Here is a 27,970-nt window from a genome sequence, read left to right as displayed (position 1 = left end):
TTAGAATTCAGCTTCACTAGCTGATTGGTTGAATGATGTGGAAGCTCTGCCCGCTCTAACTATTTTTGGAGATCGCAATGCAGAGGCATCGGACATATCGTCAGTGAGTCTACTGAGGCTATGCTGAGCTTTAATCGTTTTTAATAGTGGGTCTTCTTCCTCGCCTTGAAAATTGTTGGAGCCGGGAGGTTCAGATTCTTGGAGCAATGATCTCCCATAGTCAGCGGTGTGGTGGCTGGTGTTAGGCTCGGAGTCTAGGAGAGTTGGTGTTGAAGCAAATTCTCTTTTTGGTTTCTGTACTGGTTCCAACACTGAAACTGGCCCTCTGCAAAGAAGTACCATAGGCCTATACAACGAATATATTATATCACCAATATTTCTAAACATGCGCATAGCATAAATATTTGTGTTGCACCAAATAACGTAACGTAATCAAAGTAACATGTATCAAAAGTTACGGAGGCTGAAGTACATTATAGTCCGTGGTTTGACAAACGCTGTCGGCAAGTACTCAGTTCTTTAGACAATGATAAATGAAACAACGATGATAACAAGCAAACAATGTTTTGCTGAAACATCAATAAAGGCCGCAACTTACTTAACCTGCCACTGGCATGGGTAGGCAGCTGAAAATTTTGAGCAATGCAGCAAGCCATCCGATGACGTTTAGGCTATGCATCAATGGCTAAACTTAATGCACCTATGTGGCCCACTACCTAGGATGGGCGGATGTTATAAATACCTTAGCCTTTCATCTTTGGTAGCGACAACCAAGAGCAAAGCTCGAAAACTGTTTTGACAACGTAATAAATATAGCCAGATAACAGTAGGTATATATCTTACAAGATATATTACTATCTTGCTATATGTGTATGTAAGATAGCAACATATCGTACCAACGCTGAAGTTCATTCACGACAGCATGAAATCATTTAACGACCTTGCTATGAGCAGGTAGCTCAACAACTACCTTGGCCTTCTATGATTCGATTAACATACCTACTGGCTAGCCTTGACACACCAACCTGCTTCATCTGACACACCAACCCGCTACATCTGACATACCCATCTGCTACATCAGACATACCCTATTGTCGCATTTGACAAACCCAACTGCTACACCTGACATACCTTATTGTCACACCTGACATACCCACCTGCTACACCTGAAATACTAACCTGCTACACCTGACATCCCCACCTGCTACATCTGACATACCCACCTGCTACATCTGACATACTCACCTGCTACATCTGACATACCCACCTGCTACATCTGGCATACCCACCTGCTACACCTGACATACCCACCTGCTACAGCTGACAGTGATCATGTGTATGAAGCCTCTTTGTTGAAGTATCTTGTTAATAAGGAGGGAGAGAATGTGAACAATAGCTATGGCGTTGATATAGAAGGTGATCATGCATATACTCATGGTTATCAGAGATAGGAGAGCATTTGTGAATTCAAGCATCCTGCTTGAAACAAGGTTTGCATTCAAACCATCTCTATCTACAAAATAAAAATGACTGTTAGTGCTTATGTCCAACCAATCATATCACTCAATATTACTAATACATAAATGCCTGAGTAGTATTATCTAAGCCACTGAAACCGACATCTAATAATTATCATGAGTAATGTCCAAGTTTCTGGAGAAGATGGGTTAACTTTACAGTAAAATAAGGAAAAAATAAAAATATTTTGAAAACTATTTTTTGCAAGGAGCCCTTCACACGCAAAGTATATAATTTATGCCAAAATCTAACTTGATAAAAATTAAATTCATAGTTTGAATTGATCAACACTGAAGACCACCCCAATCTTCAGCACTGATCAGTTGTTCAGTTATACAATTTGCACAAGAATGGCACCTTGCAAAAATAGTTTGTAAAAATTATTGTATTTTGAAAAACTATTTTAAAATATTTACTCTAAATTTAAAACTATTACTTTTTAGCTAAGATCTGCTTTAAATGTTCAGCTATAGTTGTTCTCACGAGCAGATTACTGAAGCCCCTGAACGGAGCTTAACAGCTGAGGCTAAGTGTTTCTAAGAGTCACTATTATCTGGACAACATTATCCAGATAATACCTGAATCTCTATTTCTAATAGCTCACATTTTATAGCAGGGTCAATTATTCATATATCATCACAAATAAGATTTTGTATGTAAGTAAGTACATAATATGTACATGTATGTCTATATGTAAGTAAGTACATACTATGTAAACGTATGCCTGTATATATGTACATAATATGTACATGTATGCCTGTATGTATGTAAGTACGAACATAATATGGACATGTATGCCTGTATGTCTGTACATAATATGTACATGTATGCCTGTATGTATGTACATAATATGTACATGTATGTATGTGAGTATGTACATAATATGCACATGTATGCTTGTATGTAAGTAGGCACATAATATGTACATGTATGTATTTAAGTATGAACATAATATGTACATGTATGCCTGTATGTATGTTCATAATATGTACATGTATGTCGGTATGTATATACATAATATGTACATGTATGTATGTACATAATATGTACATGTATGCCTGTATGTGTGTAATCGTGAGCATGAGTTTTTAAATATATGCTAAGAGTTAGTAATTCTATCATTGTAATATAACAATTGAATTGCTACCACTTTACATAATGTATTTACATTATTTAAGTAAATACATTATTTTCAGGCAATTTTAGTTATGATGGCATCAAAACCCCTAAAAGCAAAGCTATATTATAGTTTTGCCTTTAGCAGTTTTGGCACTACGGTGACTATGCTTGCAGGCAAATAATGTATTTACGTCGGCTAGGTTATCTAGATAATGCATATTTGAATAAAGACTGAATGAAAGGAGACATTTCTATAGGCCTCTATTATCTGGATAATATATGTCGGCAAAAACACAGCGAGAGACTAAGAACTTAGTCAATCATTGCTTTGACTCTAAAGCTAAAATACAGCTACAGGTTTTCCTTTTCACTTTCCAGCCATCACATAGCATGATCTACTTTATCTATTTATTCGTATATCAGCTTCGCTGCGAAATGAGATAATTTAAAATGGTTGTGACAGAATTTCAAACAATAATTACAACCAAAGGAGACAACTTTTACTTCTAAAGCTTAGTCTACGGATAACCACTTTCATGATTTTTTAAATTTACATGCAGTTTACACTAGTACTTTGGCAGTCTGGTAGACTCCGAGCGACCACCAGGTGTAATAACTAAATGCGCAATTATTCCGCAACGTAGAAAGGTAGTTGATTCGTGCGGATTGCAGTGGACCTAGCTGCTTAGCCAGATGGCTGAATTTGAATATCGAGTGATGCCATCTTTTTCCCAACATCCACCTGTGGCTATAGACGGAGGGACACGATGTTTATTATACTAAAAATTGGCCACATTAGAACTGTGAGAGTTTCACTCTTTCATTTTATTTTGAAAACAATGGGAAACTGCGCTTTCCTAAATTTTCAAATGTTGCACGGTGCTATGGATATTTTGTGGTGACTATCTGATTGATATTTTTAGGCTAAATTTTTTCTATAAGCAATATTTTCAGTATATATATTATAACAGATGTATTAATATTTGCTGGCATCATGCCAGCCTACTTCTATATATTTAGAAAACTTCTACTTTTTCAACTTTGATTAGATCATATTTGAGTTATACACATGTCGATGTCAAATAATTTTTTACGAGATCAACTGTCAGTTGAACCTTCAGCCGTACCTGAATGATTAAGCTGCAACCTCCAACACAATAATTGTTTGGTAGTCGAGAAACACTGACAAACAGTGGGGAGCTGTCTAACTAATTTCTAATGCCTATAAATGACATCAGACAATAATTACACTGTATCACACACTCTCTCCCCAGGCAGATCTTACCGGTGTACTGGACGGCCTCTATCGGGAATGATTGACATGGCATCACATTGACATCTAAGTCAAGAGCATCATATGGACAATGTTGTACGAGTTTACCATCGAGCACACACTGTCTGTTGTGGTAGTCCAACACTGACCAGTTCTGAAAGAACCAAAAGACTCACGAATGAAAGCAGCGCAGGATAATAAAAACAAGAAAGAGCCTATGACAGCAATAATATAAGCGCTGAACTCGGTGTAGAACGCTGTTTTAGTAACAATCTATAACTTCAATACAGTGTTAAGTTGCTGCCACTGAAATGTTGCAGTGTTAATGCATAGTTAGACAATAACCTTAAAGGTTGACTTGCAACAAAATTCACATTACAGTTATTTGATATGAAAAGATTCACCGTGTCATACTCTGTTGTGTTGTAGGTGCAAAATATGTGGAAATGTGATTACAAGCTCTTAAAAGCTCAAAAATGAACAGTTAATCGCAGCCACACGAGACCGCCATAGTTCGGATTCTCGTTCCAAAACGGCTCAAATGTGACGTAGCTGTGTGAGATGGGTTTCTGTTTGCACTTTCATGCAACCTTATTCGTCAAAATATTTTCACAAATAAACTTTACGCATTCAATAAAACCATGTCTATTGTTCTTACACGTCTATTTTATCGTCATTGTAATGCTGTCACTTTTAGCAGTGATATCTTATAATTTGCCATAAAAATTCGTGTAACTTTTTAGCCTTAGCTTGAAGGAGTAAATATCATTGTCTGATAATCAAGATGAGCCTGTTGGTCATTTGTGATAATCGACAAGTGCTGCAGAAATTATTTGCGAAGTATTGAGTAACATGATCAGATTACGACTTGCCGAAACTGTAAAGTAACGAGCATCTATATTTGATACGGGTCTTCAGTAAAACCCAAAGTGTTTGTCATAAACTAGTGCTTAGATAATTTATATTGAGCTTTTTATTGGCCTTTCAATTCACGTGAGAACATCACGTGAATTGAAAGGCCAATCTTTCACCACCACATCAATTCTTGATTCATCTATTTGACATAAGAATGATATCCTCACCAAGTCATTCTCAAGTATGGCCTTGACCTTGGCTATATGATGAAGATGAAGATTGAACTCATTGACCAATGTCTCCTGCGCAGTCCTGCTGACCAATTGAGCGTGGGTCGTCAGGTATGAATTGACGACGGATGTGTACATGCCAACATGCGATATCATAGAGTCAATATTTGTTGCTTGCACGAGGCTTCTATAGGTTACTATTTCCGATAAAAGTGATATTAAAATTGTTGCTAGTATTTGGCAAGCGAGCCAAAGTATTGCCGGTACTGTGTATTTGCTAAGCAATATTCTGGCTAACCGTGTGGCAGCGCATCCTCCTGGGTGGAGGCTATTGGTTGATGACGTTGTCTCCTCGCTTGTAGCTGATCTGTTGGAGCCCGTCTGGGTTAGTGTTTGTTCACTTTCGTCATATCCAACCGATGTTCTAGTTCTCATGCTTTTAAGCTTTTGTGTGGACCCTGTGGTACTGTTTGCCCGAGATGTGTTTTTACTCGATCTGTATAGACGTTTGCCCCTTGCTGTCGTACTTTCTGAGAATGCGCTGCCAGGTCCACCTATAGATTCTTTTTCACTGCCTTTTGCTTGAGGCTGCTCAAGGTCGGAGTAGTGCGTGGAAACCTCCGCTTCAGACTGAATTCTGCTCCTCTGTTTTCGCGAGAGTCTACCTACAGAGCCAACTTCGCTGCCCCGCGGCCTTGACCTTTCCATGTCTGAGTGGGTTATGGACTCAGCCTCTGAATAAGCTCGACTATGCTGACGCGTGGGTCTGCGAGTTCTGGTGCCAATATCGGTGTGAACGGATTCGGCAGCGAGAGATGGCGCTCTGCTTGATTCTTGACCACGACTTTCTTGTTTTTCATAGTTGAGGTTCTCATCTGGTTTTTCCTCATCTTCTAGTAAACTTCTGCTCATCTCTCCATCAACATCAATCTAATAAACACAGCGATACACATTAATCAGCACGTATCTTTTCAGAAACCTGTTTAAGTCCAACCTATTTCAAACAGAAGAGTAAATTTGAGGTGGAAACCTTTTGATACAAAGTAAAGCAACAAATGGCTTGGATGCAGGTAAAGCTTCTGCTTGAATTTTCCCCAGCAATGTTCTGGAGAGAAGTCTTCTTAATTTAGACAAGAACACTGAAACGCATGTACAAGTGTCTAACTCACTAGTTCATATATTTGTAATCACCTACAATGTATCTTCATTTACAATTGGTGTACTGCGGGGCGCTGCAAGTGGAACGTTAGATCGCTAGTTGTTATGTATTTTTAGTTAATTTTTCAATAAAAAATTTTTTTAACTTTTTTATTCCCAACTATTTACTAAATTGCTTCAAACAATGGTTTAGTAAACTCAGCTACAAGACAATCTTGAAAGGAGTTTCATAAATCAGAGAAAAGAAAACAATATGTGGGTAAGATCAGCAGTTAGTCATGGAGAGACTGTAAACGCAAGATAAATTCAGAACAACAATGAGCATAATTATTTTAGGCAATCACGGAGACAACAATTGCGTCTAAAATTGTCTGAAATGATGCTGGGAAATAATTCCACAAATGGCATTTCAATTACTTAAGTGATGTTATCTATGCGGGTGATAAAAAATCAGTAACAGCTAATCACTCAAATAACCTATCGATTGCTGCCCATTCGTCGCTAATAAAAATACCGTAAGGATTTTTTAATTTTTAAGATTAGCTTTGCACTGCTTCAAAAGAAATTAAATTTAGTACAGATAATTCGAGTTCAGACCAAATAGATGTACTATTACTAATAGAGAGATCACTTAGAAAGATCACACATATAAAAACTCTTTGGTCAAGGTCACTAACTTGAATTTTAAAGAAATTGACTTCTACCTGTCTTTTTATGATGGTCATCTCTACTTCGAGCTTTTCTTTCTTCAAGGACTTGGTTGAGGAGTTGTCCTCCACTTCCTCTGCATACCCATGCTTCAGTCTGTAGGAAACAAAAAAGCGGTCAACCCATTCTAATTAAGGAGCTTGCAACACCTAGTGAGTTGATACACAGTTTATTTAAACGAATAAAAAAGCTTTACATTGAGTTGTCATCTCTTTAGACTAGCTATTGTGGTGGACGCTGGGCCATACGTTACATTTCCTATTTTATTGTATGTGTTGTCCTTTTTATTATATTGTTGTTTTACTCGTTATGCTATCACTTATCGTCACTTAAATTGTTGTCATACCAACGCACTAGCGATCTTGTTTATTCACCTTGTTAGCCAGTATTCTTACCGTTTGCCGGAACGGGTGATATTATCTATAAAGGAGCGCGCTCACTTAGTTGAGCAGAGCAAATGGCTGTACACTCCTCGGCTAGTGGACTTTCCTTCTCTAATAAGAAATTGAATGAAACCACACGCAATTTATTTCTTCATGAAATAGTCTAGATCGTGCCAAGTGAAGGCCGACAATTTCCTTTACACTATTCTTGAAACTTGCTGGGTTTAGCAGCCTGCAAATGACGCATCTAGGCATTTCCTTCGTTACTTAATATTGATGTTTGGTTTGCTTAGTTTACTTGTTTTGCAAACTTCTTTGAGAAGAATAAGCCATTCACTGATCTTCCTTCAGAACATATCAATGTCACTTAAAAAAAGGAACTGGAAAGTTACATCCAAACATTGTAAACTATTATAGATTAAAAATATACTCATTGAACTTCAATTGGTAAATTAGGTATCATGGCTAGAGTTGACATTGATCTGCAGACCACGACTCGGAGCAAATACTCACCTATAGACAGTATTCGTGAGACAGCAGATACTCACCTATAGACAGTATTCGTGAGACAGCAGATACTCACCTATAGACGGTATTCGTGAGACAGCAGATACGATAAATAAAAAGAAGGATGTCGCTGCCCACGATGATGACCCAAAACAGAAGCCATCCTGTCGTTTCAAGCTTGTCTCCTGATTCGATGGAAAAGGCTGGTTCATTGACTCTGCAATCCAATAACAAATACACAACCATAACAACTGCTAATAACTTTCCAGAGCCCAAGTTTATGGACTTGGCTTGGGTTGATGACCTATGTGTTCCAAGCTTAAATGATGAATACCTTTGCTTATAAAATTGTGCTGCAGTGATAAGCAAAGGATGTACATGTATATACCATCTCTTTTGTATACTTACAACTGAGATCCTGGCATACCATGTAAAAGTATTTACATCAGGATGTGCTCACCTTGAATCTGTTGCAAACTGCTTTAGAGAAAGCATGGACACAGAACTGGTATCGAGTCCTCGAAGGATTCCCAGACCAAAATTAAAATCGATGTTAAACACCATGCTGTCATACATGAGCTGCAGCTGCCTACAAATAGAAACGAGGCTTTCTCCGAATTGCAATAAAATGCTTCTCTGTTCCTTGAGTTAGCAAACGATTGATCATCGGAGATCATTGGACAGAGAGTCGAGTTAGAAACTGATGATAAGACAATCGGTTCTTCAATGAGTTTAGAGTGATGTTTCAGTGAAAGGTTGGCATTTTTGGAAAACATGTTATAAATACAAAATAAACAAACTTGGGGAGAAACAACTCCTACTCAAGCAACCTTACCATTTTTCTGACTGAACACAGCTTTTAAGTTGACCTTGACCCATACTGTTAACCTACTCGACCTACATAGCCTCAGTAGAACTACTAATACTAGTACACGTGCCAGTCCTGTGCACTGTGAGAGACCATCATGAGTAATCAGTCTCAGTAAAATTATCCAATTGATAATTAGGGCTCCCGAGTGGTGGAATGGCAACATGCTAGCGTTTTAATAGGATGCCCTGAGTTTGATACCCGTGTGAAGCAATTTTTTTTCTACCGCTCTTTTCTATTTCGATGAAACCTAATATTTGTAAGCAACGCGTATAAGTCGTGATAACTTTTGAACCACATGGTCTATAAAAAACATTTTTATACCAACTTATTAATCGTGATACTTTACATTAGCTGATACCAGAAAAAAATAAAAATACCAGAAATGCGTTGCAGAATGAGAAAAATCAGAATTTTCAAAAAAACCATGGGCTTGTCCGAGTCAGACAATTTATTAATATTATTACAGTTTAGGGCATTATTATTACTGATAAAATATAACAACTTTTAGTGGTACATTACTATTGTCCAATAACAATCCCCCAGAGTGCATAGATCTAAAATTAGTAAAAGTTCATAGCTGTAATGCATCTAGCACTGGTCTTTGCTAACAATAAATTGTAATAAATAAGGAAATTTTGCAAAGCGAAACAATGATCAGGATGGGTTGTTAACATATTCTTATTGGCTTAAAATATGAAAATAACTGTTTCCTTCCGCTCAAGTACAGACAAGACAGGGTGGTGTATTGGTTGAAGCGCCAGACTTAAGATTGGAGTACGCGAGTTTAATTCCTGTGTCAGGTAATTTTATTCTTTACAGTCTAGGTGTGGCAACGGATGGACACTGCTCTTCTTATAGAATAGCTTAACACCTGCTCATAAATAGCTCATATTTGTACCACATATGCAGGAGTTTTAAAAATCACAAAACCACATATAATAGTTTTAATAGCCACATTTGACCAACTTAGCATACTTGACCTCCAAACTAAACTATTCCTAAATTTTTCATAATGTACCAATTCAATTTATACTTCACACTGATTTAACATGTTTGACCTACGTAGCTCACATTTGGCCTATAAAACCTACAGTTTCCTACATACTTCTTACTTGACTTACATAACTTTTATTTGCCTATCTTAACGAACTCGTACTCAATCTGCGTAATCTGAGCGTGACCTATAAAACTGTTTTCAGACCTACTTAACTAATATGTGATCTGTATAATACTTGTTTGACCTACTTAACTACGATGTGACCTACAAAATTTTTGCTTGAACTGCTTCACTCATTCCGAACCTTCACAACTCATACATGTAATCTAAATATCATTTTTTGCATAAGAGACTAGTCAATAAAACTCACAGTAAAGTTATTGGAAGAACAATCAGAAAATAGTTTGAGGTTTCCCCACTTACTCGTTAAGAATGTTGATCTGATGGAGGGCTGAGGCTGGCCGATCAACTCCAATATAGGCAAGGAAGTCAACAGCCTCAGGATCAAGAAGTGAGCCCTCGCTCTCAGCCACTGTTCTGTTTTTGAGGGACTTGTAATTGAGGAAGGGTAACTGCACCCAATCATTTGTTATCATTTCTTCCAGAAGAGCATTGTAGTCAGTGAGGATGTCAGTGATGTGACTGTCTACTTCTTTCTTGTGCTGTTTGGTAAAATAAAAAAGCATTTCATCGTACGTGTTCCGCTAAACGGTTGATTTAAACGGAACATTGGCAATACTCAACAAGGATAAAAAACCCAGAGCAGTGTAGGCCTGCTAATGTGTAAAAATAACTAATAAACCAAAATATTGTTTTTAATAATTAAAAAAACAACATTTATTTTACAACTTTTTCATTATAAAAAACTTGAAATTTTTTCTATTTTCTAGCTATTATATATTTGGAAATGTTTCAGATAATTAATTTCAGTACATTGGTAATTTATAATTAATAAGCTTTTAACATCTCATCTTTGCATCGGTGAAGTTAAATTTTCAAACATTCAGACCGAAATCTAAAGCTTTGAAAATATAAGTTCTATTAGATGAATGATTAGTAGAAAATCGAAAAAGAAAGTGGGACATGCATCAATGAGAAAAAATATACAAATACTTTTTTATATAAAACTATTCCCTAGGTGAAGATACCAAGCCTGGCAACAGAGAGGAAACAAGCATCCTTCATCGCATAGCTATGTATTGATACTCAGTGTTATGTGATGATTCACAAATTTTATTTCACTTATTACAAATATTTTTTTTCTCTGGGAATATACAAATGAATTTTTAATAGTTGGAAATAAAACTGTTTAAAATTATAAAAAAAAACGCTTTATTTAATAGGCGAGCATCAGAAAAGATGATGCCAAAGAGCAACCAATGCTGCTGTACCAAATTAATCAAATCTAAATACATCAAACAGGAAGCAGCCAGGAAGTACAGTAAATTACATCTTTGGCTTATATTAAAAAAATTAATCTAGCAATACTATAAGATGACATGCAAAGAGCTAACCTTTAGTTGAAATTCAGAAAGATATTATGGCAATCATATCTCTATAGATGTTGCAAGATGACAGAATATTTGTGTTGATATTGAAGTAAAATAACCAGTTTGAAAAGTTATAATGTATTCAAGACAAAGTTAATTCAAGATTTTAATAGCTATAGCCGGACATACCGAAGGACATACACATATACTTTGAGATTTATGTATAAGTATATATAAGACAAAGTTGAAAGGCGTATATTATAAAGCAACAATAATACCTGATCTACATGATTCCTAGTAGTCTCCAAGTAAGCTACTATCTCCGACATAAGCAGCTGGAATTTCTTGTTGTTTATCCCGTTTTTCTCTCTTTTTAGCTTGCTAGAATATATTTTAATGGTTTTCTGGAGTTCATTAATTTTTATTGTTGCGTAGCCACTACAAGCGTCTAGTCGCTCAGATTGCATTTCGTGTTGCCTCTTCATCTCGTTCTGCTTAAACTCCGTGATAGCCTGAATGTTTCGCTCAACCAAATGTTTCACCTCGACGTGGTACTCGGGCAACTCTTTGACCTTATCCAGGTCTTCCTTGCATACGATTTTCAACAAAAGCATTAGCATCGTCAGAGAAAACAAAACTGAATAGACGAGCTTAACAACGCAATACGCGGTGACAAGTAGGCGCTGTCTAGATTTAGCGTAGGCACAGCGATCCTTTGATGAGCGAAACCTCGCGATGATAATAACTCTATAAGATATAAGCACATAGGTGAGTCCAAAAGCGAAACCTATAGCACCCAAACATAACAACATGGCGAAGAAAGCGGCTGGTTGCGACAAAGTTTTTGGTTCGCTGGTTGACAGTTGAATCGTATTGTTTTGCATTAGCGAGGACTTGTATGAGTATGTGGTGACAAAGTATGAGACGCTCGTATGCGAGTCCCGCAGTGTCACTCTTAGTAGCTTATCCTTTGAGCCTTTGTCAGGAAGTTTGATTTGAAAGTTGAATGTAGGGAGACCGAGACTTGCGGAGGTGCAAAATACAAGAGCATCGTATACGACTACGGTTGACTCAGCTGCAAAATAAACAGTAAAGATAACATGAAGAGAAACCACAGTCAACCGCATAAACTTTATTAAAAATCAACAACATGTCAAAGAGATTTATGGTAGTAGACTGTAATAGAACCACTGATATCTCTCTATGATCAATGTTATTATATTTTGTTAAATATGATTTCGCCCACAGTTTTTTGTAAACCAAAAATATGCTAATTTTTGACTATGACCATGCATAGTTCTGTGACCTTGACCAGGATTTTTTTGAGCTTGATGACATAAGTTACTTAACAACTAAAAAGGTACCCTACTGCGAATTGAGAGCTTGAAAAAAGTTTTTGCCAAACTGATATCATGGTCATGTAGCACCAGTCCACTACTATAGGAAACCTGGTGGTTTACCAACTCTACATACGGTCTATTCTGAAAGAATTTTTAATTTCAATTCGCAAAAGAAATAATATTTATTGGTATGCTGCTACGAGCTATTAATAAACCTTTGCAGAATTAAAATTTGTCATGGACTTGTAATTGTCCTCTCTTTATGTTACGGATCAAATTTCTCCAAATTATAGTTTTGTTATTATCTGTTTTTATAAATATAAATTTAATTCCAACAAAGAAACAGTCAGAGAAACTTATGCTAACTGTATTGATCTGCAACTTGACAAATTAAATTTTTTTATTTAGGCAGTACCCTGCAATAGTGCGTTTAATGTGAAATGACAAGGAGATGAAAACAACCAAAAACCCTTGAGTATAAAAAATGCTAAAAAGGAACAAACTAATATTTTTCATTTACCAAACAAAAAACTTTGATTGAATTTTGCCTACATTTTCACAAAAACTGAATCTTTAGTAAACTATTGATTGACTTGAGGCCTGGTTACATACTCTAGTGAAATGTGTCGTTTGCGTAGCTACTGTCTTGAAATGACTTGTCGTTTCAAAACGAACATGTTGGTTTATGCCGGTAGAGATGAAACCATCGCAAGTGTGATTGGCTGAAATAGCTGATTATTACTATCTCAATTCCATTTTATTCATTTTCAACACATGCTAGTTGCACCTAAGATGAGCTTGAAAGATGATGAACACATGGCTATTTATAAGCTATAACAAACAATAACTATTTATATATGGACAAAATTTTTTCTCTTGTAAAAAATATATAAAAGTTACGAGAATAGATTGAAAAGGTTTATGACACATTTTAAATAATTGCTTTTACAATTAAATGCTTTAAAAATCTATTTTGCTACAGTTTATGTTATGATCTTTGAGTATATCGTTAGTGTACCGGCGTTTTCTTTCAGCAGCATATAGAAATGCAAACAGCTGCAAAACCACTAATGCTATAAAAAGCGCTAGTGCTATAACAACCACTAATGCTATAACAAAGCTAATGCTATAGCAAACGCTAGTGTTATAATATATTGTTGATTATATGTGGTACAATACAAATATTCTGACAATACTTCAGGTATGTACTATGAAAACCAAAAAGGTTGTCATGGCCTTCAAACGAGTAATACCAAACATCATTGGTATATCATTTGTCAACATGCAAAATAGATGGGGCAATGGTGCCTTTAACCACAGAAAAAATCTACACTACGTTTTGGCAATGCATTTCATCTGTACGGGAAGACAGACCTTTACCCTTTCAATGGATTTCAAACTATTGACTCAAATCCATCCAGCCTATAAATAACAGCATAGATGAAAAGCACCTACTTGTCTTGTCATAAATGTCGATACCAAGGTAGCTGTTGCATGCAAACATACTGCCAGAGATGTCTATAGTATAGATATAAAACTGCTCTTGTTTATTGAGAAGCTGAATAGATACTGTCTTGTAGTTGAGAGTCGAGTTGGGGAAGTAGTAGTAAAGCACCGACTGATTACCTACAACGAATGTTTAGAAATGAGGCTACACTACAGATATTAAGAGGAAATACTGCTATCTTTCACTGTTAAATAACCTAACTAATAGATAAACATCATTTTGTTAACATTAATGTTGAGTCAATGAAGTCCATTCACAGATTTTGATACATGATTCAAACTGGTAGAATGTGTTTACAGAAGATAATGTCTGCAGACTATGATCAAATAAAGGAAAGATCGGGAAATGCTTTAATTGGCTTCATCTCAAGATCATTTTCTCAAGCCTAGATTAATCATGGTGGTACCTGCTTGTCAATAAAAGAAGATAACTCTAAATCTAGAAGATGACTTCAAATTCATGGCTACGCATGACAGCTTAATGCGTACTTCCATTCAATAATACTTTTTTAATGCATGGCCCATTAACAGCAAATGCAATCAGAGCCGTACTAGCATGGACAATCAATAAAACTAACCAGGAAGAAAGAAGTCTATTGTTGGAGTCGAGTCTAAAGACCTGATATTATATGTGAAACCTTGTCTTGTCCTCACTGAAGGAGCCTAAAATATATCAATACTTTCACTATCAGATCTGTAAATACATATATTCAGTGTCATTCAATGAGTTCAGACATATCGAATCTATAATAGCCTTTAATATCCGAGGAAACCTGGTAATTGAAAGTATTATACAGAAAGGAGACAGGGAGAGAAGGGGAGAGGGAGAGAAGAGGGAAAGAGGGAGAGGAAAAGAGGGGGAGAGGAAAAGAGGATGGAGAGGGGGAGAGGAAAAGAGGATGGAGAGGGGGAGAGGAAAAGAGGATGGAGAGGGGGAGAGGAAAAGAGGATGGAGAGGGGAAGAGGGAGGAGATGGAAAGAGGGGGAGAAGAAAAAAGGGGAGAGAGGGGAAAGGGAAAAAGGGGAGAGGGGGAGAGGGAAAGAGACGAGGAAGAGAGGGAGAAGAGAAAGAGAGGAGGGAGAGGAGGAAGAGAGAAGGGGGAGAGGGAAGGGGGAGAAGAGGGGGAGAGGAGGGAGAGAGGAAGAAGAGAGAAGGGGGAGAGAGGAGGGGGAGAGAGGAGGGGGAGAGAGGAGGGGGAGAGGGGGGGGGGAGGGACGAGGATACTCTCACAGAAATGATCACAAATAATTAACCACAATCAACTGCTTGTCCAGCAGAAGGAGAAATTTGGATTATTCGATAAAGGGAATATATTTATTCACATACGTTAATCACAACTTTGCACTTCGGAACAATAGTACAAGTATGTGTAGGTGTGTGGAGACAAATACCCCAATCAGAATGCAGAACATCAGTTACAACATTTATCTAGTGTACGGATCTTTTGACTTATCTTCCTATGTACATAGATTGCTACACAATACATGATAATAGCAATAATTAGAGTGTATTTCATTTGTTATGCTATTTTATTATTGAATGTTCTCTAAACTAAAATCGTATCCTTTCATCCGTCTGTATATCATATCATATGTCTATATGGTTCACACACTGCCTAGTTACATGTATTTCTGTGTGCCCAAGTCAGACAGTTCTTTCACCTTGCAGTCAGCCTTCCCATGACTGATTGTATAATAATAATAATCGGTTGACATAAGTACTGTCAAAAATCGGAGAATGAAAACTCTCTCTGGCTGAGGTGTTTTGCAGATATGTCTCCAGGCTTTACACTTGTTCTAAGTTAATTATACAACATGTTTTGCCCTACTGAATAGTTATTGATGCTCTATTTACAATTAACGTAGAACTTTAACATTTAGGACTGCATGTGAGTGCTGTACTTTCTCGACAGTTCTCTTTGCAGCATTTCAAACCAAACCTTACTGACGACTTTAGCAAAAAGGCATAACTTGAGAGAAGCAACTAATTTGTTTTAAGGTAGGCAAATGAATGAACGCTCAAATGTTCACAGTTACCTGCACTTTCTGACCGGAGTCGCTATCATACATGAGCTGCTTTCCGTGAATCTTGCTTGTGTCGGCATAGCAACCATGTTTAGAATTAAAGTTGATGGTGCTTATATCGAATGGTCGCTCATTCTGTAATAGATAACAATAGCAGATGACTCATTCTGTAACAGATAACAGTTGCATATGACTCAATCTGTTACAGATAACAGCTGCAGATGACTCATTCTGTAACAGATAACAGTTGCAGATGATTCATTCTGTAACAGATAACAGTTGCAGATGACTCATCTAAAGTTCAGAAATAGGGTTAGGTTTATAAAACTTTGTTGCACTAGTGAAAATAATTTGAAATATTTTCTAGAAGGGGGTTTATCACAGATTGCAGAAAAAATTTAATAGCTTAAGTTTTTACTTAATAGCTTAAATTTTAATAGCATTTTTACAGAAACGGTAACTCAAGGTGCTTTCGAGTCCCTATACTGTAAACATTTACCTTATAATAAACGGGGTCGGTGTATTCTAAAAATATTTTATTGGATTCGTTGGAATCATCATATTTGTCACATATTGCAGAAAGCAGCCGGTGAAAGATAACTCCAAGCTTATGAAAACGTGGAGGACTAAGACAATGTTTATTGCGGCCTCAATATATGAATAGATATTTGGTCAGCCATTTTGTTATTTCTGGAGTATGCATAGGGAACCCACAGGCACCTTTAGTACTAGACAGTGTATGTAATATTCCTAGTTGAAATAGTGAATACACCATGCGAACCTGAGACTGGGCATGATAAGTAAATTGACAAATGGTTAAAAACTATACAATATATTGCTGTTGTGTTTTGAATGGGTTGGAAAAATCAAAATCAAGCATGAACTATTACTAACTAGCAGCCCTTTGCTTTCTTATTACACAACATTACTCAAGGTGAGTAATGCTGTTTAATACGACAAATATTAATTAATAAATATTAATAATAGATATAGTTGTATTAATATAATTATATTTAATTAATTATATTAATAAAACTATTATTAATAAACAAATATTAGTAGAAAGTCTGGTTACAAATAATAATGCTGATCAACATCTATAATAAATTGATTAGAAGTTGTGCACCTCCTGAACCAAATCAGTGAAAAATAAAACCATGCAAATCAACTTGCTAAGCAAACTATAATATACAGAATGGTAAACCCAGCTTTCACGACTGGCAGGTTCATTGAGTACCGAACCAGTGTTCAAACCTCAGAGGAATACTATTTTCATTTCACTTAAAGAGAGAATCGGAATCCTTGTTGAAGAAATCTGCAGTTAGTCTCTTCCCACTCAGTGTTTTTTGAAACAAAGTAAATGCATTTAGCAAAGTATTTCCGCAAAACAATTTGCCATGATAGAACGGAAAACCACGAGGTAAAAGCTGGGAGTTTACCACCAATTTAAACTAAGGCAAAGAAAATATCTACGGAAGAAAGGAAGTCAAACCTGAAAATCAACACCCGCTAACTCGTCAGGCATACTATAGTCCTGGTAAGAGACCAGCACACATATGTTACGTTAGTATACCGGCACTGTAATTAAATGTTCACCATGTCTAGACAGACGCTCACCATAGTTGTCTAGAGTGAGTGACATAACAAGAATGTTAAGACTTGAGAGCAATTTGAACTTGACTTGATTTGATTGACAATTTGACAACAAAAGTTTGGTACTGATTATGCAATGCTGCTGTTTAGTTTGAACTTGACTGAGCTTTTTTGAAAAAAGCTTTCCAAAAGCTAAACATGATTTGCTATCAGAATCTCATATCTCTAGGATACAGTCTTTTTGGCTGCTTTTGTAATAATATATTAAGCAACCTCATTCTGTCTCACAACGGTACACCACAAGTACTACTATAGAGCTGTAATAAATTAGATGTATTTATAAAGAGAGCGGCCATTAGTTGCCATCAAATAACATCCTTCAGGTGAACTCATGCAAAGAGATAATCTTTGTTTGAATAAAACTTTAGAAATTAGGTTATCCGACAAAATAATTTTAATAATACTTAGTATAAACACAAATAAAACATAATTCAAATAAACAATGTTATTTTACCATTTTGTTGACGTGGATTTGCGCCAAAAATATTTGCTTTTTCATATAATCAACAATGTTATTGTACAAAGCTTAACACGCCACCGATGGTTTCTATTGTAATCTACATGTACATCTACATGTATATGCAATGACAGAATTGAAAGAGCAAGTATATAACTTATTAAATGACCATTGAATGGGATTTAGCAAGGCATAAACAGTTTCATGTGATTTAAAGCGATGAAAATGTAAAACACTGTATTTTCTCTGTTTTAGAAACATCAAATTCTGAGGAAAAGAACGAAATTTTAATTAAATTGTTTCTATTAAAATATATTATTGAAGTGGCATAGAACAAGACAAACATTATTTATGTAATTATGAGTTATTACTCAGCAAACTTTGATTTACTTCTTCGGCATATTCTTTCACAGAATACAGATTAAATTTCAAGAAATTTTTTTAATCCATAGTTGAAAAATCTATTTTTAACTGCCATGAAGGTAACAGTAATAGTTATAAATCTGCTAACACAACTTTTTATTTATGTTGTTTTATGATAGCTGGTGGTCTTCAGGTTAAATTTTTAATGATCTTTAAATCATACTAAAAATATAGAAAGCAAAATGTGAAACATTAAAATAAAATGCTCAAAAGTTGTATGAAAATTTAAAGTTGCTAGTTAAAACAGGCAGTTAAAACAGGCAGTTAAAACAGGCAGTTAAAACAGGCAGTTAAAACAGGCAGTTAAAACAGGCAGTTAAAACAGGCGTGCACCATTAAAACAAACTAAATTATCCAAGCGACCTTCAAACTCATGCATCTAGCTAATTGATTACTAAACAAAACTTTGAAACTTGGTAATGCACAAACAGAAGTAGACTCAAATCTATAATCTATAATAAACAAATGCAATTGAGGATATGATGCTGCCAGATAGTTTAGCTGTAAAAACTCTTGAGTATAAAGAAAAGGCCCAAACTAGAAACACGTCTAAAGTTGACAGATGTTATGAGCGGAACAAGTAGCTTAGAAGGTTTTATCATTTCTAACTAGAAATCAAATCAAGCCATTAGTCAACAGTACGACTAGTTGCTACCAGGGAAATACAAGATACACATTAGCTCACAGGTTTTGCATGAGCATGAATTGAAAAAAAAAACCTAGTATAGGGCAGTCATTCTTAAATGACTAGCAGTCACGCAACAACAGAATCAGAAACATAGTAAAATGTAGCTATTTTTAGATGTTGGACTTTAGCCTGTGTTCTTAACCGTGCCTTTGATAAACTCTATTGATGAATATCAGCCCAGGGTTTAACAATAGTTATAACCAAACTGTGAAATGTTTATGTAGGCAAAACTACTTTTTAATATGAAAAGCAAAGACACCCACTGCTATATTTACTTTCATTCTACAAATACTACTTATGGTAGATTCGTCCTCAGCAGCTAAGCGCCATCTATGTGTCAGATCTACAGGCACTGACTTTAGAGTTCCGTCTAACAATAATAGATAAAACTGTGTTGTCCAGTGAGGGAACACAAGAGATGAAATGCTGAAGATTTTACCTGAATTTCTGCATTTGTGGTCTCCTTGAGAGGCTCAGTTGCGTATCGCTTGGCCTTTACCTTTGTTCTATTGAACTCGGAAGTTGGCTTAAAATCGAGCAAAGTGAACCCATACTCTCTCGTAGATGTGATCAAGTCACCTGCAGTAGAAAATGAGCAGCGCGTCTGGGCATAAACAAACTTTGCGAAATGACACTATATACATGCTGCTGACAAAGAGTGACATATAACGCTTCCTCAAGCTGATAACTTGAGTTAGCCATGTTTTTTCTTTGACCCTTTATCTGACAGACAAAATTAAACGCGAGCTTATGTTTCAAAATCGTGCAAAAACTATACCCAGAGTATTTGAATTTATCTTTCCATACGTGACAAATATCGATTTCTATTCCATGAAACCAACATACTACACATATTTGGTGGTGGTGTAACATACCACCACCAAATATTCCAGTTTATAAACTTTCTGATACTACAACCTTCAATTCACTATCCCAACTTCTCTGCAATATTAAAAGATCAGCAACTTTTAAAACTAGTCTATTCCACTCACTCAACAACTGCTATTTCTGCCTTTTCATTTTTATTTTTCTATAACTCTGGTAACCAACCAGCACATGATATACCACATAAGTAAACCGACACTATCTAATTTTTCCTGAAAAATCTTAGTACTTTGTGACATATTATTAATAATGCTAGTAGAATTACAGCTAGTAGCTCTATTGAAGAATTTTGAAACTTCTATCTATGAAAAACCTGCATATCTACTGATTTTGATTGAACCTCTATCAGAATTTCTTAATGTTAAATTCAAGAGATAACAACTACATAACAATTCACATGAACTATGGCTATACACCCGGTATGTTTTTCATTATTACTGTTGTTCTCATTACTGATGTAATCATCATTGTTATAGTAATGCTAACACTGACGTTACAGATGCTACTCACCTCTTAGAAGCATTTCCCCATCAGGCACTGTCTGAAGGTAGTTATTGTACTTGATTCTTATGTAGTCTGAGATCTGAGTGGCCTGCGATTCACCTGTAGAAGGGAGGTCAACCTCCCTCTTCGATGAGTTCCAGCTATGTGACAAAAATATTTAATGTGCTTGAGTTACCTACCGAAAAGTGAAAGTTACAATACAATGTAAGGTTTCTGTAAAATTTTGAAAATGAAAAAATCTGTTTAGATGAAATGACAGCAAGCAGCAGTAGTGAATAAATTCCCTTAAAACAAAGATATGCATACAATACATAAAATACGTGGGAATGACAAGCATGCAAGGTACGCTGTGGGTGAATAAACTTTAGGCTTCTGAAACGCAAGATAAGTGACCTTACGTGACCTTACATGACCTTTTGAACTAAGGCTTAGCTATAGCCACTTTAGGTACTAAGGCCTAGCTATAGCCACTTTAGGGCTGAAGGCTTACATACAGACACATGCAAAGCTACAAAGGGTGTGTGTAACAGATTAGGTACCTAAGGCTTTTCGAGTGTCGACTTCCGTGAGAAGGCCAGTCTACCACACTGTTGACAATAGAACAATCTAAATCATGAGGAATATTCTCAAATATATTAACAGGCTTAATGGTTATTCCAACCATTTATTTCACAAACAGCGATGTCTAAAACTGTAACCACAAGTACGAATCTGCTAAAGGATTTAAACTCAAGTGTTCGACATAATGTGTTCAAAGTTTTAAACCAATTAATAGCAAACTCATAAACCATAAAAAATAATTATTGAAACTGCAAATTTACCCACCCATCTGGAGTTGGAATGGCTATATAGTAACTCAGTCTAAATATGGAGTCGGGTTGCTGCCTTCGAATGTGGCACAGAAACTGCTTGTTGAGATCGTTGAATTGGGGCTGAATAATGAACTGCACCGTATCACCTGTGACGACAAAGGCTTCATGAGACTAACTTCATTCAACTGATAGCAAAGCGACACGACTGAAGCCTGGTTCTCATATACGCAAGGCAGTGGCGACCGCACTGCAGGGCTATCAGCGGTCAGTTGCCGGCGGTCAACACAAGAGCTCAGCGCTGTTCAATTTTTGCAAAAAACCTTTGAGAAATGTGCTGTACAGGTGAAGGTCAGCATTTTCGCAACGGCAAGGCAATCAAACATTTATATGCAATTATTAGCGATGCAGCTTTATGTGAACAGGAGCCAACGAACCTAGCGTCGCAAGTGTTTTGCTGTGCAAGATTACCGCCGGGGTCTCGCAGCCGATATGAGAACCAGGCTTCACCACAGAACAGGTGGTGTAGTCAGTTCCTGCCTGTAGTCAGCTACTACAGGCAGGAACCTGGGGCTAAGAAAAAAAGGATGAAAAAATGGCAGAAGGAAACTTACTAATCCTCTGTATTTTAATTTTATCGAAATTTTAAATAGATTTTCAAGGACACATTGAAGCCTTTAATGATGCCATCAGTCTTTCTGTTGCAAGGCTATGTGGTCCAATGACAGAAATCTCAATTGCCTACATATGATGAATGCCAGTGAAATATAACTTTATTCTGACCTTGACATACGAACTTCAATTTCCACATTCAAATCTACCATATGTTATAGCACATACTCTCATGTGCACACATGTCTTTCCGTTCCATTAACTCCAAAGCTTAGAAAAACAAGGATAGATACTCCAATGATAGATACACACAAGTACTACATATAGTATTAAAACAGCTGCCCTATGTAATGCTACGCAAAAAGTGGAATTCAACAATAAATCAATATAGTAATATGTAGAAAAGAGTTTTTGTTACTGTTTGTAGAGATGCATGAAAATATTTGTAGGCTTGGCAGTGCGTGGGCTCAGTGGGTGAAGTTTCAGAAATGTCTGCTGTAATTTACACGAGGTCAAAATAAATTCAAGTTAATCTAATTTATCAAGTTTAGATATTTCTATACACTTTTTAATACATATTTACATGCATTATTTTCAAATTTTAATAGTCTCATTACTTCCAATTACACATATTTTTAAGCTATTCTGATTTAGTAGTTACAAATTATTTTGTAAGCTGTGATGTTTTATTGAAATTTCACATGGAATATCAAAAAGTTCAGATTTGGAAGCGGTTGTAATTTGAGGCTTAATCAAAAGAAGACATTACATTCACAAATTGGCATTAAAGTTGACATGTTGATACTACAAACTCTACCAAAACTACGAGTGAACTTAAGAATTATAAGATTAGCACGTTTAATTCTTGTTTATGTTATTTGGGATAAAATATTTCAAATTTGACTACTATTATTTATAGGAAGTGGTTTTACTAAGCGAATGGGGTGCAATAAGTTGTGACGCCACAAGGAAAACAAATGTGAATCGATAAGATTTTGCAACATTTCTAAAAGTTGGCAGAAAAAAATAGGCAGCCACATGGTGATGTTATCAAATCTTACCTCCTAGAAACATGTATAACAAAGTTAAACAAACATTGAATGAAAAACCAGAAGAATGTAAAACAAGAGTTGCTTATACAGAGAATAGACACCACGAAATAGAGGCTTAAGGCAGCGGAATGCCGCACTACTCGGAAAAATGTGCGCAATCTAACTTACGGCATCTCTGTACGAACATTTTTGACATATGCACAACACTGTTCGTATTTACCATTATTCGTAACACTACAATTTGTAAGTAGGGTAGTGCACTAGTCTGTATAGCAGAGTAGTACTAGTAGTAGGCCTACTAGTACTATTAGTATTAGTATTACTACTAGTAATACTAGTACAACTAGTACTAGTATTACTACTAGTACTACAGACTACTAGTATTACTGCTAGTACTAGTATTACTACTAGTCTGTAGTACTAGTAGTCTGCAGCGCTAGTAGTAATACTAGAACTATAGGGTGTAATTACACCCTATAGTACTAATAGGGTGTAATTTTACTAGTAGTGCTAGTAGTACTACCAGTCTGTAGTACTAGTAGTACTACTAGTACTAGTACTACTAATCTGTAGTACTAGTCTGTATAGCAGATACCAAATTAATCACTCTCTTTGGAGTTCATGTGGTTAATCAGAGATAAGCTATCCGAGATTAAGGATGACTCATTCATTAAGATAACAATGTTAAAATAACATTCGCTGTTTGTTAGGGTTTGTTGTTAAACTTTGTTTAACACAATATATATATATTGTGTTAAAAAAGTATACATTTATGAGTTTACTCTATGTCATCCAGTTTCCCAAAGAATTTAATTCAAGAGGATCTTCCACCAAACTCTAAGAAACCGCGAACAAACATTACATTTTTGTTATCTCATATGCGAGGCAAGTTAACCTTGGCTCACATAGATTGACGACACTTACCTGTTGCACATTCTACTGGAGATACAGAGCATTCTTCACTGACAGCTTCCTTGCATACGCTCTGGGCATGACAGGAAACAGCACAACAGGATTCATTCACTCTAGTTTCTGAAACACGAAAATAAAGTGAAAGTATTCGTATTGAGCTGATCACAGAATTCTATGTTGAGAATCATTTCTCCATTAGACGCTGAGAGTTGTGATCGTGATATGGTAAGAAAACATACGTCAGTGATTAATAGTCAATGTCCCAAAGAGATGCCGACGGATTAGGAGGAGGCGTGACACACACATATTACAAAGTATACAGCTATAATTGTCATTTTTTGCTGGATGACTAAGCCAATTTTGATTTGTCTCCCTTGGTCAACCCTTAATTCCATTCTGCTGACGAGAGATCTTTGCTGCCACCATTGCAAAAGTATACATCTATATATAATATATTTATAACATATATTTAATTTATTGGAAATAATTTGATTTCAAACAGAAATCCTTTCTACATTATGGCATACAAGAATCATAAAACGAAACACATGCAAAACAAAATCATTATGAAATGGGTTATTTTTATATTTGCAGGGTAGCTAAGAATGAGACATTTTAAACCATAATGTTTGTCTGTTAAAATAATATTATATTTTTCTGACTTTCTAATATTCTAATAGTGATATAACATTGCTCTTATCGATAGAAGTCAACACACTCTAGACTTAAATTCCTCAACTATGGTTGCCTAAAAAGTTGAGCATACTAACATTCTATTCAATTATATTTGTAGACTAAGGCTTTAGGAAAACTTCTAACGACAATTACTAGCGCAGCGAAGTCTTTATAGTTAACCTGGTGGCTAGTAATTGACCTATATTACTACTTGTAAACAAAAATACTCAGCCAGTGAAATTTATTTCATGAGAAAACAATTCCTGATTAGAATAAAGTTTTCTGTCCTTTAAAGATGAACTTGCACAAAATTTTAGTAGATTTTGTCAGAAAGCATCAGGTTTTTTCTATCATTTGCAATTGATTTTTTTATGTTTGAGGTGATCTGATGGCTAGGATGTTTTAAGAATAATAATTATTAAGAAAACTTGATCATGGTTAAAATGCCCAGTCCAAGCGAAAGTACGATTATGACTATAGCAAAAATTATAGTAGAACGTAACGCTGCAACTTGAACGCTATAGCCGATATCAACTGTAGCAACTAGGGACGTCATTTCGCAAGTATTTTTTCTCAGCATTTTAACTGCAATCCTGTTTCGCCCATTTTATCTTAAAACATCCTGGCAGTCAGATTACCTCCAACATCAAAAACAATCACAAGTACTAGAAAACTACCGATACCTTCTGATAGAATCTATTCCATTGTTGAGAATTTCATTTTTAATGACTTTTGCAAATAGTTTATGCTTTGCTTCTGTCAGACCTCTTAAGGTACGTTCTCCTAAGTTTAGCAAAAACAAATGGTTCGCTGCTTTTGTCAAATAATTACAAGCAAGTGTCAAATAATAGAGTTCAGCCGAGCTACTTCGTCAGTTGATGTTTACAATCAGAAACCATAATGCAGTCCACCAAATGAACGGGCCTGAAAAATCAAGCTAAGGAAGAGGACAAACTGCAGCATCACTTAAATAGATAAGAACTTATAATTCAAGATAAAACCTACTAGCATGACCATGGCAGTTACAACCACCTGCTGCAGTCTTCAGCTCCCATGCAATACATGATAGTCAAGCTTATTGCTCAACATTTGATGTCAACATGTCAACATTTACTTTTATGTCAACATTTGACATAAAAGTTGCTACAGCGAGATCAAGCCACTTTGTAATGAACGTACAAAAAAGTGGGGGGTTGAACACATTACACCTTGTGCGAAGGAACAATGTCTATTAATGGTGTTAATAACATACTTCAACCAGCTCAAACTTTCATACTCAATAAAATGATGAAAAACTCGAAACAAGTCAAACTTGCTCAGCAAACTGAACTCTAACAAAAGTTCACCAAGCGACTCCCTCCCTCCCACTACGGTTAAATGATAAACATTTGTACTGCTGTGTTTTAGACAACAATTTAATCTTGTATTCATTTAATTTGTTCCACAACCAAAGAAACGGGATAAATCCATCACAATTATCATTGGCAATTACATGTGAACTTAAAAGGTTGACTTGCAACAAAATTCACATTACCGTTATTTGATATGAAAAGATTCACCATGTCTTACTCTGTTGTGTTGTAGGTGCAAAATATGTGGAAAGGTGATTAAAAGCTCTTAAAAGCTCAAAAACGAACAGAAAATCGCAGCCACACAAGACCGCCGTAGTTTGGATTCGCTTTCCAAAACGGCTCAAATGGGACGTAGTTGTTACAGGATGGTTTCTGTTTACACTTTCATGCAATCTCATTCGTTGAAATATTTTCACAAATATACTTCACGCATTCAATAAAACCATGTCTATTGTTCTTACGCGTCTATTTTATCGTCATTGTAATGCTGTCACTTTTAGCTGTGATATCCTATAACTTACCGAAAAATTTGTTTAATTTTTTAGCCTTAGCTTGAAGGAATACATATCATTGTCTGATAATCATGACGAGCCTGTTGGTCACTTGTGATTATTGAAAAGTGCTGTAGAAATTATTTGCGAAGTATTGGGTCACATGATGAGATTACGACTTGCCGATTAGACCAAACTGAAACAAAACTGTAAAGTAGCGAGCATCTATATTTAATACGGGGTTTTCGATAAAACCCGAAGTGTTTGTCATAAACTAGTACTACGATAAGTTTTATATTGAGCTTTTTATTGGCCTTTTAATTCACGTGAAAACATACGTGACAAGACAATAACCAAATTTCGTGGTTACGTCATCGAAATAAAGAGGTTCCAATCTACGGCGGCGTTTCGTTTTTGAGCTTTTAAGAGCTTGTAATCACATTTCTACATATTTGGCACTTACAACACAACAGAGTAAGACATGATGAATCTTTTGTTACCAAATAACTGTAATGTGAATTTTGTTACAAGTCAACCTTTAAGGCAATTGTATTATAAAAACCCATTAAAACCTAAACGTAAAAATTATATATGTAATAACCAAACTAATAAAGCAATAATTACTAAAGAAACTTTTAATGTAATTTCTTTTACCTTTGAGATGTGCTGACACCAGAGATATGTGAAGTAATTTACTCTACTTACTTACTCTAACGTTACTTACTCTACCATTGAGTAGGTAAAGTTTAAAGTAAGTCAGCTGACATACTTTTTAGTACTTTTATAACTTTTTTATTTAGCTTTCCACAGCCTCAAAACTTTTACTTATGATACAAATTCAAAAAATTGAAAATTCAAATTAACGATTGAAACTAAAATTACTTCTCGTATTGAGTCAAATATTGGCTCAGATTTTCAAAGCCAAATTTTCTATAGAATATTGGAGATTAGGATGTTGTGGTTGTACACAGAGATTCAACTATATTTACATGATGAAAGTAGCTAGAGACAACTCTTCCAGGAAGCTGCTACATGTACATGTACCCTATTCAACTACTACTAGCTCATGGTACATCGCTTAACATCGCTTAGGTTAAAGATACTGTCACCTATGCACTTGATTATGACAGACACATATGTCTACAGAGATGTGCAAAGGATATGTAAAGCAACGATTATGTTTGAAACAGGAGTGCAGCAGATCATGCACAGGAAAAGACAGAAGTTCACTCAATCAGATCACAACAAAATCTATGTTTGAAAATATCACAACATTAACGAATCAGAGAACAGCACGAAGCATTTGTTACCTGGTAACTCGTCGCTTATTTCATTTTCTTCCCTAAAAGGGCTCCAGTCATCTTAGAAAAATTCATATAACAAGTTTTGATTTATCATTCTAACATTGACTTTAGCTGATGCGTAATAATAGAGCTCATCAGTTGGAAAAAGCGATCTAGTTTTTTATATAGACTTA

At 35.8% G+C, this 27,970-nt stretch overlaps 1 protein-coding gene across 1 annotated transcript; it reads right to left on the bottom strand.

The window, feature by feature from the left end:
• Positions 1-24,401, bottom strand: LOC137406685 (uncharacterized). The gene is made up of 17 exons (XM_068093299.1): positions 24,359-24,401; positions 23,988-24,095; positions 21,416-21,548; positions 20,597-20,730; positions 19,641-19,780; positions 15,993-16,115; positions 14,534-14,618; positions 13,905-14,075; positions 11,388-12,184; positions 10,043-10,281; positions 8,212-8,340; positions 7,828-7,968; positions 6,858-6,957; positions 4,993-5,925; positions 3,923-4,064; positions 1,312-1,513; positions 1-325 (listed from the first exon to the last, which is right to left on the bottom strand). Exons 1-17 carry the CDS (start codon positions 24,399-24,401, stop codon positions 1-3), a joined length of 3,945 nt encoding a protein of 1,314 aa, XP_067949400.1.
• Between the last annotated feature and the right edge of the window lie 3,569 nt (positions 24,402-27,970).

Source organism: Watersipora subatra, chromosome 10 (genome assembly GCF_963576615.1).
Source record: "Watersipora subatra chromosome 10, tzWatSuba1.1, whole genome shotgun sequence".
Classification (NCBI taxonomy): Eukaryota; Metazoa; Bryozoa; class Gymnolaemata; order Cheilostomatida; family Watersiporidae; genus Watersipora; species Watersipora subatra.
This window is presented reverse-complemented; position numbering and strand designations above follow the sequence as displayed.

Coding starts and splice junctions, on each gene's coding strand:
- LOC137406685 (XM_068093299.1), bottom strand. CDS start 24,401: ATGGTGGCAGCAAAGATCTCTCGTCAGCAGAATGGAATTAAGG. Junction 21,549..23,987: donor TCCAGTAGAATGTGCAACAG/GTAAGTGTCGTC, acceptor TTGTCGTCACAG/GTGATACGGTGCAGTTCATT. Junction 1,514..3,922: donor AGAGGCCGTCCAGTACACCG/GTAAGATCTGCC, acceptor TTTATTTTGTAG/ATAGAGATGGTTTGAATGCA.